Source organism: Octopus bimaculoides, chromosome 15, assembly GCF_046866305.1.
Source record: "Octopus bimaculoides isolate indiv1 chromosome 15, ASM4686630v1, whole genome shotgun sequence".
Lineage (NCBI taxonomy): Eukaryota > Metazoa > Mollusca > Cephalopoda > Octopoda > Octopodidae > Octopus > Octopus bimaculoides.
The window spans coordinates 45,087,157-45,103,445 of record NC_142942.1 but is presented as its reverse complement, the minus strand read 5'-3'; the positions used below and the strand labels follow the sequence as shown (position 1 = coordinate 45,103,445).

General features: G+C 49.8%; 1 protein-coding gene across 1 annotated transcript in view; it reads right to left on the bottom strand.

Moving 5' to 3' along the window:
• Nucleotides 1–890: 890 nt before the first annotated feature.
• The window catches only part of LOC106878995 (UDP-N-acetylhexosamine pyrophosphorylase), a 42,085-nt gene continuing 26,686 nt past the window's right edge, over nucleotides 891–16,289 (bottom strand). The window contains exons 8-10 of the mRNA XM_089363789.1: nucleotides 5,857–6,036; nucleotides 4,596–4,656; nucleotides 891–1,293 (exon numbers count right to left, since the gene is read on the bottom strand). Coding sequence (XP_089219915.1) covers nucleotides 1,216–1,293; nucleotides 4,596–4,656; nucleotides 5,857–6,036 — 319 coding nt within the window. The 3' untranslated portion in view covers nucleotides 891–1,215. The remainder of the gene's footprint in view (nucleotides 1,294–4,595; nucleotides 4,657–5,856; nucleotides 6,037–16,289) is intronic.

Genomic DNA, 16,289 nt, shown 5'->3' with positions numbered 1-16,289 from the left:
TGTTTTTAGATAACTTTTTTCCTTTAGTTATTTAGAATTTCCAAATACATTCTTTTTGAAGTTGAAGATTTAATTTTCTTTCTCAAAAATTATTCAGTATAATGGTTAGACATGCAAATATTTTTGAGTTAAAAATTTAAAATAAGTAATAATAAAATTATAGCTCAACTAAAATTAAAACTTTCTTTTTTTTATTAAAATGTGATTGAATATTGATAGTTAAATGAAAATATATATTTTTTTTATTTCCACGAAGAGAAAGGTCTGGACATTTTGAAGCTTTCTCACACATTCACATTTTACTTGGAGATTATCAGGAGGAAAAAAAAAAAATCTTGAATATTTTCTTATTGCAAATTGAAATTTCAAATAAAAATATTCTTGTTCTACATTGGAAGCCGTCAATGTGAATTACTTGTGAAGTTGTCTCTTTCAAGAAAAAATAATTCAATGCTAAGATTTCATTTGAAAATATGTGTAGGATTGTTAGAAACATCTGTCAACAGTATATATACATATAATAAAATTATCGTATATAGTGCTCAAGCGCACAACTCATCAGAAAAAGGAGCCAAAAGTACATGAACAGTACACGAGGAAATAACAGAATTGCTTTGGAGTGGAACATCAGGTGTACTAGTAGTGAATTTCAGGAAGCATGGATGTTATGAACGATGTAATGTCCTGACAGCTAACAACTGATGTAAGTAGGCAGATTTGACTGAAATTTCTAACAGGTTAAGCAACCATGTACAAGCTTCTTCCCTAGCTCTTGGGACAACACTTATAGAGGATGGAAATTCTGGTGAGAAATGATTGGTCAAAATCAGTAAAATTTTGCTGCATTCACCAATGTTACTGAAGGAAAAAAAACGAAAAAACAAAAAACATTTGTTCAGCAACAAAACCTTGGAAGTAACAATTGTTTTTATTTAAAAAAATATACACGACTTGATTGAGTCATTTATATTGAAGGAAAAAAAAAAAAAATACCAAACCAAACATTCATAGAAAAGGAAAACCCTTGAAATAATTCAGATAAGCAACAGTTATACAAGAATAAATAAAATATATATAAGCAGTCTGTTCATTTCAGTTTAGTTTAATATATTGTTCCCAATTTACGACCATTATATTTCTTATCAATGGATAACAAAAATAATTCTGTGAGGAATGCCCAAGAAGAATTGAAGAAAAGTGAAATTTAGTTACGAATTAAATTCCATTTATAGAATCCTCTGTAAAAGTGATAGGCACAACAAATGTTTTGTTTTTGATTAGGTTTTCCAAACCCTGTAATTAAAAGAAGACAGGTCTTAAAAAAAGGAAATACAACTGGAATAATAATAACAATCAGACAAATACATAACCACAACATCAAGACTTAAAAGTGTATATAACATACAAAAAATAGCACTACTAAGTTCTGCACACACCCTACGTAAAGCCCTTTCAATACAGTGAATATAACAACACTACAACATACCACGGCACATACCCAAGGCATACAGAGCTGCACTCAGTACTGCAGTGAAAGCACATGATAAAGATAATAATAATCCTTTTTACTATTGGCAGAAAACCCGAAATTTTTTGAAGAGGGGCCTGGTCAATTATATCGACCCCTTTACTCAACTGGTACTTATTTCATCAACCCTGAAAGGGTGAAAGGTAAAAATTAACTTCAGCAGAACCTAGGCATTAGAACATAACAGATGAAATGCTGCTAAGCATTTTGTCTGGCATGTTAATAATGACAACGATTTCAATTTTTGGCACAAGGTCAGCAATTTCAGGGAGGGGGTAAGTCGATTACATTGACCCCAGTGCTCAATTGGTACATATTTTATCAACCCTGAAAAGGATGAAAGGCAAAGTTGACCGAGCGGAATCTGAACTCAGAACACAAAGACAAATGAAATGTTGCTAAGCATTTTACCCAGCATGCAAACAAATTCTGCCAGCTCTCCACCATAATAACTCTTTCTACTGAAGGTACAAGGCCAGAAATTTTATTGACCCCGAAAAGGTGAAAGCCAAAGTCGACCTTGGTGGAACTTGAACTCAGAATGTAAGGACAGACAAAATGCCAGCAGGCATTTTGCCTGGCATGTTAACAATTCTGCCAGCTCACCATCCTTATAATAATAACAATAATAATGATAATAATAATAATAATGATAATGGTTTCAAATATTGGCACAAGGCTAGCAATTTCGGGAATAAATCGAATGCATAGATGCCCAGTGCTCAAGCGGTATTTTATCAACCCCAAAAGGATGAAAAGCAAAGCAATAATAAAGATGGTTTATTATTCTGACAGGTTGCTTCTGCTGTTTTAGAGGCCAACGGAATAAAATATCCCTTTACTTGAAAACAAGGTAAGGATTGGCAACAGCAAGAACACCTGACTAAATTGTTGCCTCAGATAAGTACCCCATCCAATTCCTGCTAACACCAAAAAAAAAAAACAAAAAAAAAAAAAAGACCCTATGAACAAGCAATGACAATAACTGGTGTATTGTGGGAAATAAAACAGTATGCTGCAAAATAATTTTTTTTATTTACTACAATGTTAATTTATAAAATGAAAGCTATGATAATAGTAGAGAAGCTGTAGAATAGAGTTAATACAGATATATTTTAGTTCCAGTTGATATAGAATGTTAGTAGCATAGTTGTGCTAAAATGTTACTTCCGATAGATTAACGCATACTTATCAGCAGTTTTATTTTATGAAAATATTGAAAGATATATATATATATATATATATATATATATATATATATATTGCAGTTCAATTTTTCGTCAATGCACACACACACACACCTCAAATCAGATCACAATTAATGTATAATAAAATTGTCTTCTAATCAAGTCACTGAGCGATGATTCCCCCCACCCACCTTTGGACACAAGTTTAAAGAAATACGAGGACAAATTAAAGGGAGATAATTCTCAGCGACATTTTTCATATAAAATGATGAACGCCCTTGTTTGACTACAAAATTAAAGCTGAAATTCTCTATTTACGACTGTTTTGTCTCTTATGAAGGTGAGAGGCAGCTACCACAGGATTTCATCATCTGATACATACCGAAACAGTGAAACCCAACAATATTTGTTTATGTCTGCGCTATTGCTTTTTCTCTAGTATATATTTTATCGCAATAATTATTTCTGTATTAGGTTCATCCTTTAACTGTTCTGATTTTCTTTTTTAGTTCAAGTATCGCCATGTTCGTCTAACCATTCCAACCTTCGTGAGCCAATAATACGTAGTACCGTTTGAGTACTGGAATCGATTTAATATTCCTCTCAGGTAACCGAGGTGTGAATGAAATTAGAACAAAACAATATGTATCTAAGTTGTGACGTTCCTTAGATAGAAACGATAAAAAAAAATCTAAAAAGCTGGATAGACAACGGTTCCCATATTTGGCGTGGTGCTGCTGCTACACACAAAAATGTTGCAGACCACGTCTAAGAAGACTGCTACTTGACAGTTATGAAATCGTTTGTCATTAAAGTAACCAAAAGATTCTCAATTCTTTTTTCCAATTATCCCTGTCATTTTTTTGGAAGTAAATTTACTCAATTTATTTTCTGCCATCACTTAAGTTTACACTTTTACCATAATAAAACAACCAGCTCTATAAGCTCATGCCGACACCTGCAACTATTGATTCTAAGTGAACAATCAGTTTATAACAAAATTCCAGTGCAGATGGACTGGCTCCTGTGTAGGTGGCACGTAAAATACACCATTTCAAGCGTGACCATCGCCAGTACCGCCTGACTGGCCCTTGTGCCGGTGGCATGTAAAAGCACCCATTACACTCTCGGAGTGGTTGGCATTAGGAAGGGCATCCAGCTGTAGAAACTCTACCAAATCAGATTGGAGCCTGGTGCAGCCATCTGGTTTCACCAGTCCTCAGTCAAATCGTCCAACTCATGCTAGCATGGACAGCGGACGTTAAACGATGATGATGACGATGACAGTGTGGTTAGCTAACTTGTAGGTGAAGTGTTCAAACTTTAATAGTCATTCTGTTGTGCCCATGAGCAAGGCATATGACCTGATCACCAACAGTCAAATAACAGTCCTCACCTACCCATTTCTTTTCACAATGGAAGAGATTCAGTCAACAGTTGGAAGGATACCAGCTCTGATAATCATTCCTCCAGAAAAATTGTCCAATCATTCTGACGTCACAGATTTCAAACAAAAAAAATTTAAATAAATAGGAATGACTTCTGCCAGAGACCTGGTCCCATATTCAAGGGGTGGGGATAGGAGTGTAATCAAGAATCTGATCACTAGTAATAGATTGGTATACATTTTGTTGATGAAAGGAGAATTCAATCACTGCAGGATTTGAACTCAGAAAGTGAGGGAATACAACACTGCAAAACATTTTCTCTGTTATTCCACTGCTTCTGTCATACACTGCTCTGATGCTCTACCGATTCTATTACCTACTAATCTAATAAATACCAAAATACTAAATAATCAACATATACACTCATACACATGTTAACATATACATTCACTTTTGTAGTGTAATACATTAGATATTAACAGATACACTCACCTCACCAGCATATGATACTAAAGGTGATATCTCACAGACAGGTGTGTTCTGAATATTATCACTACAATATAAAAAATATTTAATATCTCAAGAATTTCATAGAAACAAATATTTCATCATCATCATTTTATTAATTAAATCCAAAAATAAAGTCTCTTTAAGGTTTTCTGTAATTGAGGATTAAAATCAAATTGTGGATTTCACTAGATATAGATATATTACTCCTTTCTACTCTAGGAACAAGGTCTGAAATTTTGGTGGAGTGGACCAGTCAATTAGATCAACTCCCGTATGCAACTGGTACTTTATTGATCCCAAAAGGATGAAAGCAAAGTCAACCTTGGTGGAATTTGAACTCAGAATGTAAAGACTGACGAAATACCTCTAAGCATTTCACCCAGCGTGCTAACAATTATGCCAGCTCCCTTGATATAAATATATTATTGCATCACCTATGCATGAACATGGTGCCATATGCAACACTGCTGCAATATGTACAACAATACTGATTCATTGTATTATTTTACTCAAAATTTAGTATTAGGGAAATCGAAATTAAGATTTTCTTTCAAAGTAATCATCTATCTACTTTCTGAAGTGGACCAGACATGCTTGAGTTGCTCAGTATTAAAAATCCCCATCAGTGTGTTTTTAGCTCATGTTGTAGTTTCAACAGAATTGCAAAGTACCAAATTCCCATTCATCTATGTCAGCAGTTCCCCAGTTTATTCTGGTGTGGAATTATCATATGATCTTCCAAAAATTATGGAATCATTGCCTATATTTTATAGATGATTCATCACCATCATTATTTCAAGAAAATATGACCCCCCCCCCCAAAAAAAACTAAGTTTTTCAAGAGTGAATTTATTCATATAAAAAGTTTTTTTCCAGTTACTAAGTATGAGGGAAGGGGCAATGTGCATGGCTTTCACAGTCCCTCCACTCATCACCTCCCAGATTAACGTTCCTCTTGAATCTTTGGAAATCAATACCCATGAGAAAGACACAGGCAGAGACAGAAAATGGTGACTAGCATTGTTAGGCTTAAAATAGATTTTTATTAAATATTAAAACACACTTTATCTTATGGAAGTCTAGAATTTTTTTTCATGAGACCCAGGAATTTTCTTGGAACCCACTTTCAGAATCACTGTTTTAAGTCACAGATAGTTATGCCAGGAAGAATGAATTCAGCAGCACCGAAGACTACTTTAATATTCCAACAGACTTGAAATAAACCTTTTATTTCTCTACTTACCTTTCGCAAAATGAAGAACCATCAGGTAGTTTCACAATTCCACCAGCATTCACTATGTAACGACAATGTAAGTTCTGAAGCGCCAACCGACAAGTTGTAGGTGTGTCTTTTGGTTTTCCACCAGCATTTTTCAAAGGGGAAAATTCATCATCACGGACAACCTCCCATACAGCAAAGTTCCTGCCACATTTAGGATAAAAAGCCACAAAGTAGTACTAACAAAAGAGTCATTTTTAAATGACGATTTTGATTAAGACATCGAAGGAACCGAATAGAAGGAAAAAACGAATCAATTTAAAGATTTTTCTTTGACAACAAAATCTCATAAAGTGAAAAATAGGTAAGAGAAAAATATTTTGAACTTGCGAATTTTTAAATCTTAGTTCATACCATTACAATATATTTCTAAATCATTTATATTCTAATCTAAGGATCCGATCCGGTCCGAACCGATCCGGTCCGAACCGGTCCAAGTCCAAACCGGTCCGAACAGGTCCAAGTCCAAACCGGTCCGAGTCCAAACCGGTCCGAACCCAAACCGGTCCGAGTCCAAACCGGTCCGAACCGGTCCAAGTCCAAACCGGTCCTGACCGGTCCGGACCTGACCGGTCTTGACCAGTCCTGACCGGTCCGGTCCCGACCGGTCCTGACCGGTCCGGTCCCGACCGGTCCTGACCGACCGGACTTGACCGGTCCCGACCGACCGGTCCCGATCGACCGGTCTTGACCGGTCCCGACCGACCGGTCTTGACCAGTCCGGACCGGTTTTGACCGATTCGGACCGGTTGTGACCGGTTCGGACCGGTTGTGACCGGTCAGGTCTCCGGACTGGTCAAGACCGGTCAGAACCGGTCCGGACTGGTCAAGACCGGTCGGTCTCCGGACTGGTCAAGACCGTTCGGGTCCGGACTGGTCAAGACCGGTCGGGTCCGGACTGGTCAAGACCGGTCGGGTCCGGACTGGTCAAGACCGGTCAGGTCTCCGGACTGGTCAAGACCGGTCCGAACCGGTCAGAACCGGTTCGAACCGGTCAAAACCGGTCAAAACCGGTCAATACCGGTCGGTCTCCGGACTGGTCAAGACCGGTCGGGTCCGGACTGGTCAAGACCGGTCGGGTCCGGACTGGTCAAGACCGGTCGGGTCCGGACTGGTCAAGACCGGTCGGGTCCGGACTGGTCAAGACCGGTCAGGTCTCCGGACTGGTCAAGACCGGTCGGTCTCCGGACTGGTCAAGACCGGTCGGTCTCCGGACTGGTCAAGACCGGTCGGGTCCGGACTGGTCAAGACCGGTCGGGTCCGGACTGGTCAAGACCGGTCCGAACCGGTTCGAACCGGTCTAAACCGGTTCAAACCGGTCAAAACCGGTTCAAACCGGTCCGGACAAGACCGGTCGGGTCCGGACTGGTCAAGACCGGTCGGTCTCCGGACTGGTCAAGACCGGTCGGGTCCGGACTGGTCAAGACCGGTCGGGTCCGGACTGGTCAGGTCTCCGGACTGGTCAAGTCTCCGGACTGGTCAAGACCGGTCAGGTCTCCGGACTGGTCAAGACCGGTCCGAACCGGTCAAAACCGGTTCTGACCGGTTTGAACCGGCTCAAACCGGTCAGAACCGGTTCAAACCGGCCAGAACCGGTTCAAACCGGTCAGAACCGGTTCAAACCGGTCAGAAACCGGCCAGGTCTCCGGACTGGTCAAGACCGGTCCGAACCGGTCAAAACCGACTCAAACCGGTTCGAACCGGTTTTGACCGGTTCGAACCGGTCCGAACCGGTTCAAACCGGTTTGGACCGGTTCGAACCGGTCCAAACCGGTTCGAACCGGTCAGAACCGGTTCAAACCGGTCAGAACCGGTTCAAACCGGTCAGAACCGGTTCAAACCGGTCAGAACCGGTTCAAACCGGTCAGAACCGGTTCAAACCGGTCAAAACAGGTTCGAACCGGTCAAAACCGGTCCGGACAAGACCGGTCTGGTCAAGACCGGTCGGTCTCCGGACTGGTCAAGACCGGTCGGTCTCCGGACTGGTCAAGACCGGTCGGGTCCGGACTGGTCAAGACCGGTCGGGTCCGGACTGGTCAGGTCTCCGGACTGGTCAAGACCGGTCAGGTCTCCGGACTGGTCAAGACCGGTCCGAACCGGTCAAAACCGGCTCAAACCGGTCAGAACCGGCTCAAACCGGTCAGAACCGGTTCAAACCGGTCAAAACCGGTCAGAACCGGTTCAAACCGGTCAGAACCGGTTCAAACCGGTCAGAACCGGTCAGAACCGGTCTTGACCAGTCCGGAGACCGACCGGTCTTGACCAGTCCGGAGACCGACTGGTCAAGACCGGTCGGTCTCCGGACTGGTCAAGACCGGTCGGTCTCCGGACTGGTCAAGACCGGTTTGAACCGGTTCTGACCCGGTTTGAACCGGTTCTGACCGGTTCTGACCGGTTTGAACCGGTTCTGACCGGTTTGAGCCGGTTTTGACCGGTTCGGACCGGTCAGAACCGGTCCGGAGACCTGACCGGTCTTGACCAGTCCGGAGACCTGACCAGTCCGGACCCGACCGGTCTTGACCAGTCCGGACCCGACCGGTCTTGACCAGTCCGGAGACCGACCGGTCTTGACCAGTCCGGAGACCGACCGGTCTTGACCAGTCCGGACCAGACCGGTCTTGTCCGGACCGGTTTTGACCGGTTCGAACCTGTTTTGACCGGTTTGAACCGGTTCTGACCGGTTTGAACCGGTTCTGACCGGTTCGAACCGGTTTGACCAGTTCGAACCGGTTCTGACCGGTTTGAACCGGTTCGAACTGGTCAGGTCTCCGGACTGGTCAAGTCTCCGGACTGGTCAAGACCGGTCAGAACCGGTCCGGACTGGTCAATACCGGTCGGGTCCGGACTGGTCAAGACCGGTCAGGTCTCCGGACTGGTCAAGACCGGGCAGGTCTCCGGACTGGTCAAGACCGGTCGGTCTCCGGACTGGTCAAGACCGGTCGGGTCCGGACTGGTCAGGTCTCCGGACTGGTCAAGACCGGTCAGGTCTCCGTACTGGTCAAGACCGGTCGGTCTCCGGACTGGTCAAGACCGGTCGGGTCCGGACTGGTCAGGTCTCCGGACTGGTCAAGACCGGTTCGAACCGGTTCAAACCGGTCCGAACCGGTCCGGACAAGACCGGTCGGGTCCGGACTGGTCAAGACCGGTCAGGTCTCCGGACTGGTCAAGACCGGTCCGAACCGGTCAAAACCGGTCAAAACCGGTTCGAACCGGTCAGTACAGTTTCAAACCGGTCAGAACCGGCTCAAACCGGTCAGAACCGGTTCAAACCGGTCTTGACCAGTCCGGAGACCGACCGGTCTTGACCAGTCCGGAGACCGACCGGTCTTGACCAGTCCGGACCAGACCGGTCTTGTCCGGACCGGTTTTGACCGGTTCGAACCTGTTTTGACCGGTTTGAACCGGCTCAAACCGGTCAGAACCGGTTCAAACCGGTTCGAACCGGTCCGAACCGGTTCAAACCGGTCCGAACCGGTTCAAACCGGTCAGAACCGGTTCAAACCGGTTCGAACCGGTTCAAACCGGTTCAAACCGGTTAGAACCGGTTCAAACCGGTTAGAACCGGTTCAAACCGGTTAGAACCGGTTTAAACCGGTCAGAACCGGTTCAAACCGGTTCGAACCGGTCAAAACCGGTCGGGTCCGGACTGGTCAAGACCGGTCGGTCTCCGGACTGGTCAAGACCGGTCGGTCTCCGGACTGGTCAAGACCGGTCGGGTCCGGACTGGTCAAGACCGGTCGGGTCCGGACTGGTCAAGACCGGTCGGGTCCGGACTGGTCAGGTCTCCGGACTGGTCAAGTCTCCGGACTGGTTAAGACCGGTCAGGTCTCCGGACTGGTCAAGACCGGTCAGAACCGGTCCGGACTGGTCAATACCGGTCGGTCTCCGGACTGGTCAAGACCGGTTCGAACCGGTCCGAACAAGACCGGTCGGGTCCGGACTGGTCAAGACCGGTCGGGTCCGGACTGGTCAAGACCGGTCGTGTCCGGACTGGTCAGGTCTCCGGACTGGTCAAGACCGGTCAGGTCTCCGGACTGGTCAAGACCGGTCCGAACCGGTCAAAACCGGCTCAAACCGGTCAGAACCGGTCAGAACCGGTTCAAACCGGTCAGAACCGGCTCAAACCGGTCAGAACCGGTTCGAACCGGTTTTGACCGGTTCGAACCGGTTCAAACCGGCCAGAACCGGTTCGAACTGGTCAGAACCGGTCAAAACCAGTTCGAACCGGTCAGAACCGGTCAGAACCGGTTCAAACCGGTCTTGACCAGTCCGGAGACCGACCGGTCTTGACCAGTCCGGAGACCGACCGGTCTTGACCAGTCCGGACCAGACCGGTCTTGTCCGGACCGGTTTTGACCGGTTCGAACCTGTTTTGACCGGTTTGAACCGGCTCAAACCGGTTAGAACCGGTCAAAACCGGTCAGAACCGGTTCAAACCGGTTCAAACCGGTCAGAACCGGTTCGAACCGGTCAAAACCGGTTCGAACCGGTCAAAACCGGTTCGAACCGGTCAAAACCGGTCCGGACAAGACCGGTCGGGTCCGGACTGGTCAAGACCGGTCGGGTCCGGACTGGTCAAGACCGGTCGGGTCCGGACTGGTCAGGTCTCCGGACTGGTCAAAACCGGTCCGGACTGGTCAATACCGGTCGGTCTCCGGACTGGTCAAGACCGGTCGGGTCCGGACTGGTCAAGACCGGTCAGGTCTCCGGACTGGTCAAGACCGGTCGGTCTCCGGACTGGTCAAGTCTCCGGACTGGTCAAGACCGGTCAGGTCTCCGTACTGGTCAAGACCGGTCGGTCTCCGGACTGGTCAAGACCGGTCGGGTCCGGACTGGTCAGGTCTCCGGACTGGTCAAGACCGGTTCGAACCGGTCCGGACAAGACCGGTCGGGTCCGGACTGGTCAAGACCGGTCGGGTCCGGACTGGTCAAGACCGGTCGGGTCCGGACTGGTCAAGACCGGTCGGGTCCGGACTGGTCAAGACCGGTCAGGTCTCCGGACTGGTCAAGACCGGTCAGGTCTCCGGACTGGTCAAGACCGGTCCGAACCGGTCAGAACCGGTCAAAACCGGTCAGAACCGGTTCGAACCGGTCAGTACAGTTTCAAACCGGTCCGAACCGGTCAAAACCGGTTCAAACCGGTCAGAACCGGTTCAAACCGGTCAGAACCGGTTTTGACCGGTCAGAACCGGTTTTGACCGGTTTGAACCGGTTTGGAGACCGACTGGTCTTGACCAGTCCGGAGACCGACCGGTCTTGACCAGTCCGGAGACCGACCGGTCTTGACCAGTCCGGAGACCGACCGGTCTTGACCAGTCCGGAGACCGACCGGTCTTGACCAGTCCGGAGACCGACCGGTCTTGACCAGTCCGGACCAGACCGGTCTTGTCCGGACCGGTTTTGACCGGTTCGAACCTGTTTTGACCGGTTTGAACCGGTCAAAACCGGCTCAAACCGGTCAGAACCGGTCAGAACCGGTTCAAACCGGTCAGAACCGGTTCGAACTGGTCAGAACCGGTCAAAACCGGTTAGAACCGGTTAGAACCGGTTCAAACCGGTTAGAACCGGTTCAAACCGGTTAGAACCGGTTCAAACCGGTTAGAACCGGTTCAAACCGGTCAGAACCGGTTCAAACCGGTCAGAACCGGTTCTAACCGGTTCTAACCGGTTTTGACCGGTTCTGACCAGTTCGAACCGGTTCTGACCGGTTTGAACCGGTTCTGACCGGTTCTGACCGGTTTGAGCCGGTTTTGACCGGTTCAAACCGGTCAAAACAGGTTCGAACCGGTCAAAACCGGTCCGGACAAGACCGGTCTGGTCCGGACTGGTCAAGACCGGTCGGTCTCCGGACTGGTCAAGACCGGTCCGAACCGGTCAGAACCGGTCAAAACCGGTCAGAACCGGTTCGAACCGGTCAGTACAGTTTCAAACCGGTCCGAACCGGTCAAAACCGGTTCAAACCGGTCAGAACCGGTTCAAACCGGTCAGAACCGGTTTTGACCGGTCAGAACCGGTTTTGACCGGTCAGAACCGGTTTGAACCGGTTCGGAGACCGACCGGTCTTGACCAGTCCGGAGACCGACCGGTCTTGACCAGTCCGGAGACCGACCGGTCTTGACCAGTCCGGAGACCGACCGGTCTTGACCAGTCCGGAGACCGACCGGTCTTGACCAGTCCGGAGACCGACCGGTCTTGACCAGTCCGGAGACCGACCGGTCTTGACCAGTCCGGAGACCGACCGGTCTTGACCAGTCCGGACCAGACCGGTCTTGTCCGGACCGGTTTTGACCGGTTCGAACCTGTTTTGACCGGTTTGAACCGGTCAAAACCGGCTCAAACCGGTCAGAACCGGTTCAAACCGGTCAGAACCGGTTCGAACTGGTCAGAACCGGTCAAAACCGGTTAGAACCGGTTAGAACCGGTTAGAACCGGTTCAAACCGGTTAGAACCGGTTCAAACCGGTTAGAACCGGTTCAAACCGGTTAGAACCGGTTCAAACCGGTTAGAACCGGTTCAAACCGGTTAGAACCGGTTCAAACCGGTCAGAACCGGTTCAAACCGGTCAGAACCGGTCCGGACAAGACCGGTCGGGTCCGGACTGGTCAAGACCGGTCGGTCTCCGGACTGGTCAAGACCGGTCGGTCTCCGGACTGGTCAAGACCGGTCGGGTCCGGACTGGTCAGGTCTCCGGACTGGTCAAGTCTCCGGACTGGTCAAGAGCGGTCAGAACCGGTCCGGACTGGTCAATACCGGTCGGTCTCCGGACTGGTCAAGACCGGTCGGGTCCGGACTGGTCAAGACCGGTCGGGTCTCCGGACTGGTCAAGACCGGTCAGGTCTCCGGACTGGTCAAGACCGGTCGGTCTCCGGACTGGTCAAGACCGGTCGGGTCCGGACTGGTCAGGTCTCCGGACTGGTCAAGACCGGTCAGGTCTCCGGACTGGTCAAGACCGGTCGGTCTCCGGACTGGTCAAGACCGGTCGGGTCCGGACTGGTCAGGTCTCCGGACTGGTCAAGACCGGTTCGAACCGGTTTAAACCGGTCAGAACCGGTCCGAACAAGACCGGTCGGGTCCGGACTGGTCAAGACCGGTCGGGTCCGGACTGGTCAAGACCGGTCGTGTCCGGACTGGTCAAGACCGGTCAGGTCTCCGGACTGGTCAAGACCGGTCCGAACCGGTCAAAACCGGCTCGAACCGGTCAGAACCGGTTCAAACCGGTCAGAACCGGTTCAAACCGGTCAGAACCGGTCAAAACCGGTTCAAACCGGCTCAAACCGGTTTTGACCGGTTCGAACCGGTCCAAACCGGTTCAAACCGGTCCAAACCGGTTCAAACCGGCCAGAACCGGTTCGAACTGGTCAGAACCGGTCAAAACCAGTTCGAACCGGTTCAAACCGGTCAAAACCGGTCAGAACCGGTTCAAACCGGTCAGAACCGGTTCAAACCGGTCAGAACCGGTTCAAACCGGTCAAAACAGGTTCGAACCGGTCAAAACCGGTCCGGACAAGACCGGTCTGGTCCGGACTGGTCAAGACCGGTCGGTCTCCGGACTGGTCAAGACCGGTCGGGTCCGGACTGGTCAAGACCGGTCGGGTCCGGACTGGTCAAGACCGGTCGGATCCGGACTGGTCAGGTCTCCGGACTGGTCAAGACCGGTCAGGTCTCCGGACTGGTCAAGACCGGTCCGAACCGGTCAAAACCGGTCAGAACCGGTTCAAACCGGTCAGAACCGGTTCAAACCGGTCAGAACCGGTTCAAACCGGTTTTGACCGGTTCGAACCGGTTCAAACCGGTTTTGACCGGTTCGAACCGGTCCAAACCGGTTCGAACTGGTTCAAACTGGTCAGAACCGGTCAGAACCGGTTCAAACCGGTCAGAACCGGTTCAAACCGGTCAGAACCGGTTCAAACCGGTCAGAACCGGTTCAAACCGGTCAGAACCGGTCAGAACCGGTTCAAACCGGTTAGAACCGGTTCAAACCGGTTCAAACCGGTCCGGACAAGACCGGTCGGTCCGGACTGGTCAAGACCGGTCGGTCTCCGGACTGGTCAAGACCGGTTCGAACCGGTTTAAACCGGTCAGAACCGGTTCAAACCGGTCCGAACCGGTCCGGACAAGACCGGTCGGGTCCGGACTGGTCAAGACCGGTCGGTCTCCGGACTGGTCAAGACCGGTCGGTCTCCGGACTGGTCAAGACCGGTCGGTCTCCGGACTGGTCAAGACCGGTCGGGTCCGGACTGGTCAAGACCGGTCGGGTCCGGACTGGTCAGGTCTCCGGACTGGTCAAGTCTCCGGACTGGTCAAGACCGGTCAGGTCTCCGGACTGGTCAAGACCGGTCCGAACCGGTCAGAACCGGTTCAAACCGGTTCGAACCGGTCAAAACCGGCCAGAACCGGTTCAAACCGGTTCGAACCGGTCAAAACCGGTCAGAACCGGTTCAAACCGGTCCAAACCGGTCAGAACCGGTTCGAACTGGTCAGAACCGGTTCGAACCGGTTCAAACCGGTTTAAACCGGTTAGAACCGGTGAAAACCGGTTTGAACCGGTCAAAACCGGTTCGAACCGGTCAAAACCGGTCCGGACAAGACCGGTCGAGTCCGGACTGGTCAAGACCGGTCGGTCTCCGGACTGGTCAAGACCGGTCGGGTCCGGACTGGTCAAGACCGGTCCGAAACGGTCAAAACCGGTTCGAACCGGTCAAAACCGGTTCGAACCGCGACCGGTCTTGACCAGTCCGGAGACCGACCGGTCTTGACCAGTCCGGACCCGACCGGTCTTGTCCGGACCGGTTTTGACCGGTTCGAACCGGTTTTGACCGGTTTGAACCGGTTTTGACCGGTTCGAACCCGACCGGAGACCTGACCGGTCTTGACCAGTCCGGACCCGACCGGTCTTGACCAGTCCGGACCCGTCAAAACCGGTTCGAACCGGTTCAAGCCGGTCAAAACCGGTCCGGACTGGCCAAGACCGGTCGGTCTCCGGACGGGTCCGGACTGGTCAAGACTGGTCGGGTCCGGACTGGTCAAGACCGGTCAGGTCTCCGGACTGGCCAAGACCGGTCGGTCTCCGGACGGGTCCGGACTGGTCAAGACCGGTCGGGTCCGGACTGGTCAAGACCGGTCGGGTCCGGACTGGTCAAGACCGGTCGGGTTCGAACCGGTCAAAACCGGTTCGGACCGGTTCGGACCAGTTCGGACCGGTTCGGACCAGTTCGGACCGGTTCGGACCAGTTCGGACCGGTTCGGACCGGTTCGGACCAGTTCGGACCGGTTCGGACCGGTTCGGACCGGTTCGGACCAGTTCGGACCGGTTCGGACCAGTTCGGACCGGTTTTGACCAGTTCGGACCGGTTTTGACCAGTTCGGACCGGTTTGGACCAGTTCGGACTTGGACCGGTCCAAGTCCAAAACGGTCCAAGTCCAAACCGGTCCAGTCCAAACCGGTCCAAGCCCAAACCGGTCCAGTCCAAACCGGTCCAAGCCCAAACCGGTCCAGTCCAGTCCGGCCCAGTCCAGTCCGAGTGTTTGTTTGTGTGTGTGTGTTCATATTTGCTTGTGTGCATGTGTGTGCTTATTATTTGCCTATAGCTTTTTTCATATTGATGTGGTGACTTTATCAATATCCGCATAAACAATATGTCAAAGCAGTTTAGCAGTTTCAAAAACCACAGAGCAAGGTTAGAAGGGCCTTCCTTGAAAGAAAAGAGCAAAAAGCTTGGCATCATGAAGTCTCCCCTAATAAATGGCAAAGACTTAAAACTAAGGGATTTTCATTTCTGGAGGACAGCCATTATCATTTGTTTTCTCTTGCAGTCTTTTTCTCACTATTTTGCCTTCTCCCACTATCTTTCTCTATCTTGCTTCCTCTCCCATCCCTTCCAACCCCCACCCTCCATCTTCTGCTAATGTCCAGTTCGGACTTTGACCGGTTTGGACCAGTTCGGACTTTGACCGGTTTGGACCAGTTCGGACTTTGACCGGTTTGGACCAGTTCGGACTTTGACCGGTTTGGACCAGTTCGGACTTTGACCGGTTTGGACCAGTTCGGACTTTGACCGGTTTGGACTTGGACCGGTTTTGACCGGTTTGGACTTGGACCGGTTTGGACCAGTTCGGACTTGGACCGGTTTGGACTAGTTCGGACCGGTTTTGACCAGTTCGGACCGGTTTTGACCAGTTCGGACCGGTTTGGACCAGTTCGGACCGGTTTGGACCAGTTCGGACTTGGACCGGTCCAAGTCCAAAACGGTCCAAGCCCAAACCGGTCCAGTCCAAACCGGTCCAAGCCCAAACCGGTCCAGTCCAAACCGGTCCAAGCCCAAACCGGTCCAGTCCAGTCCGGCCCAAACCGGCCCAGTCCAGTCCGAGTGTTTGTGTGTGTGTGTGTGTGTTCATAT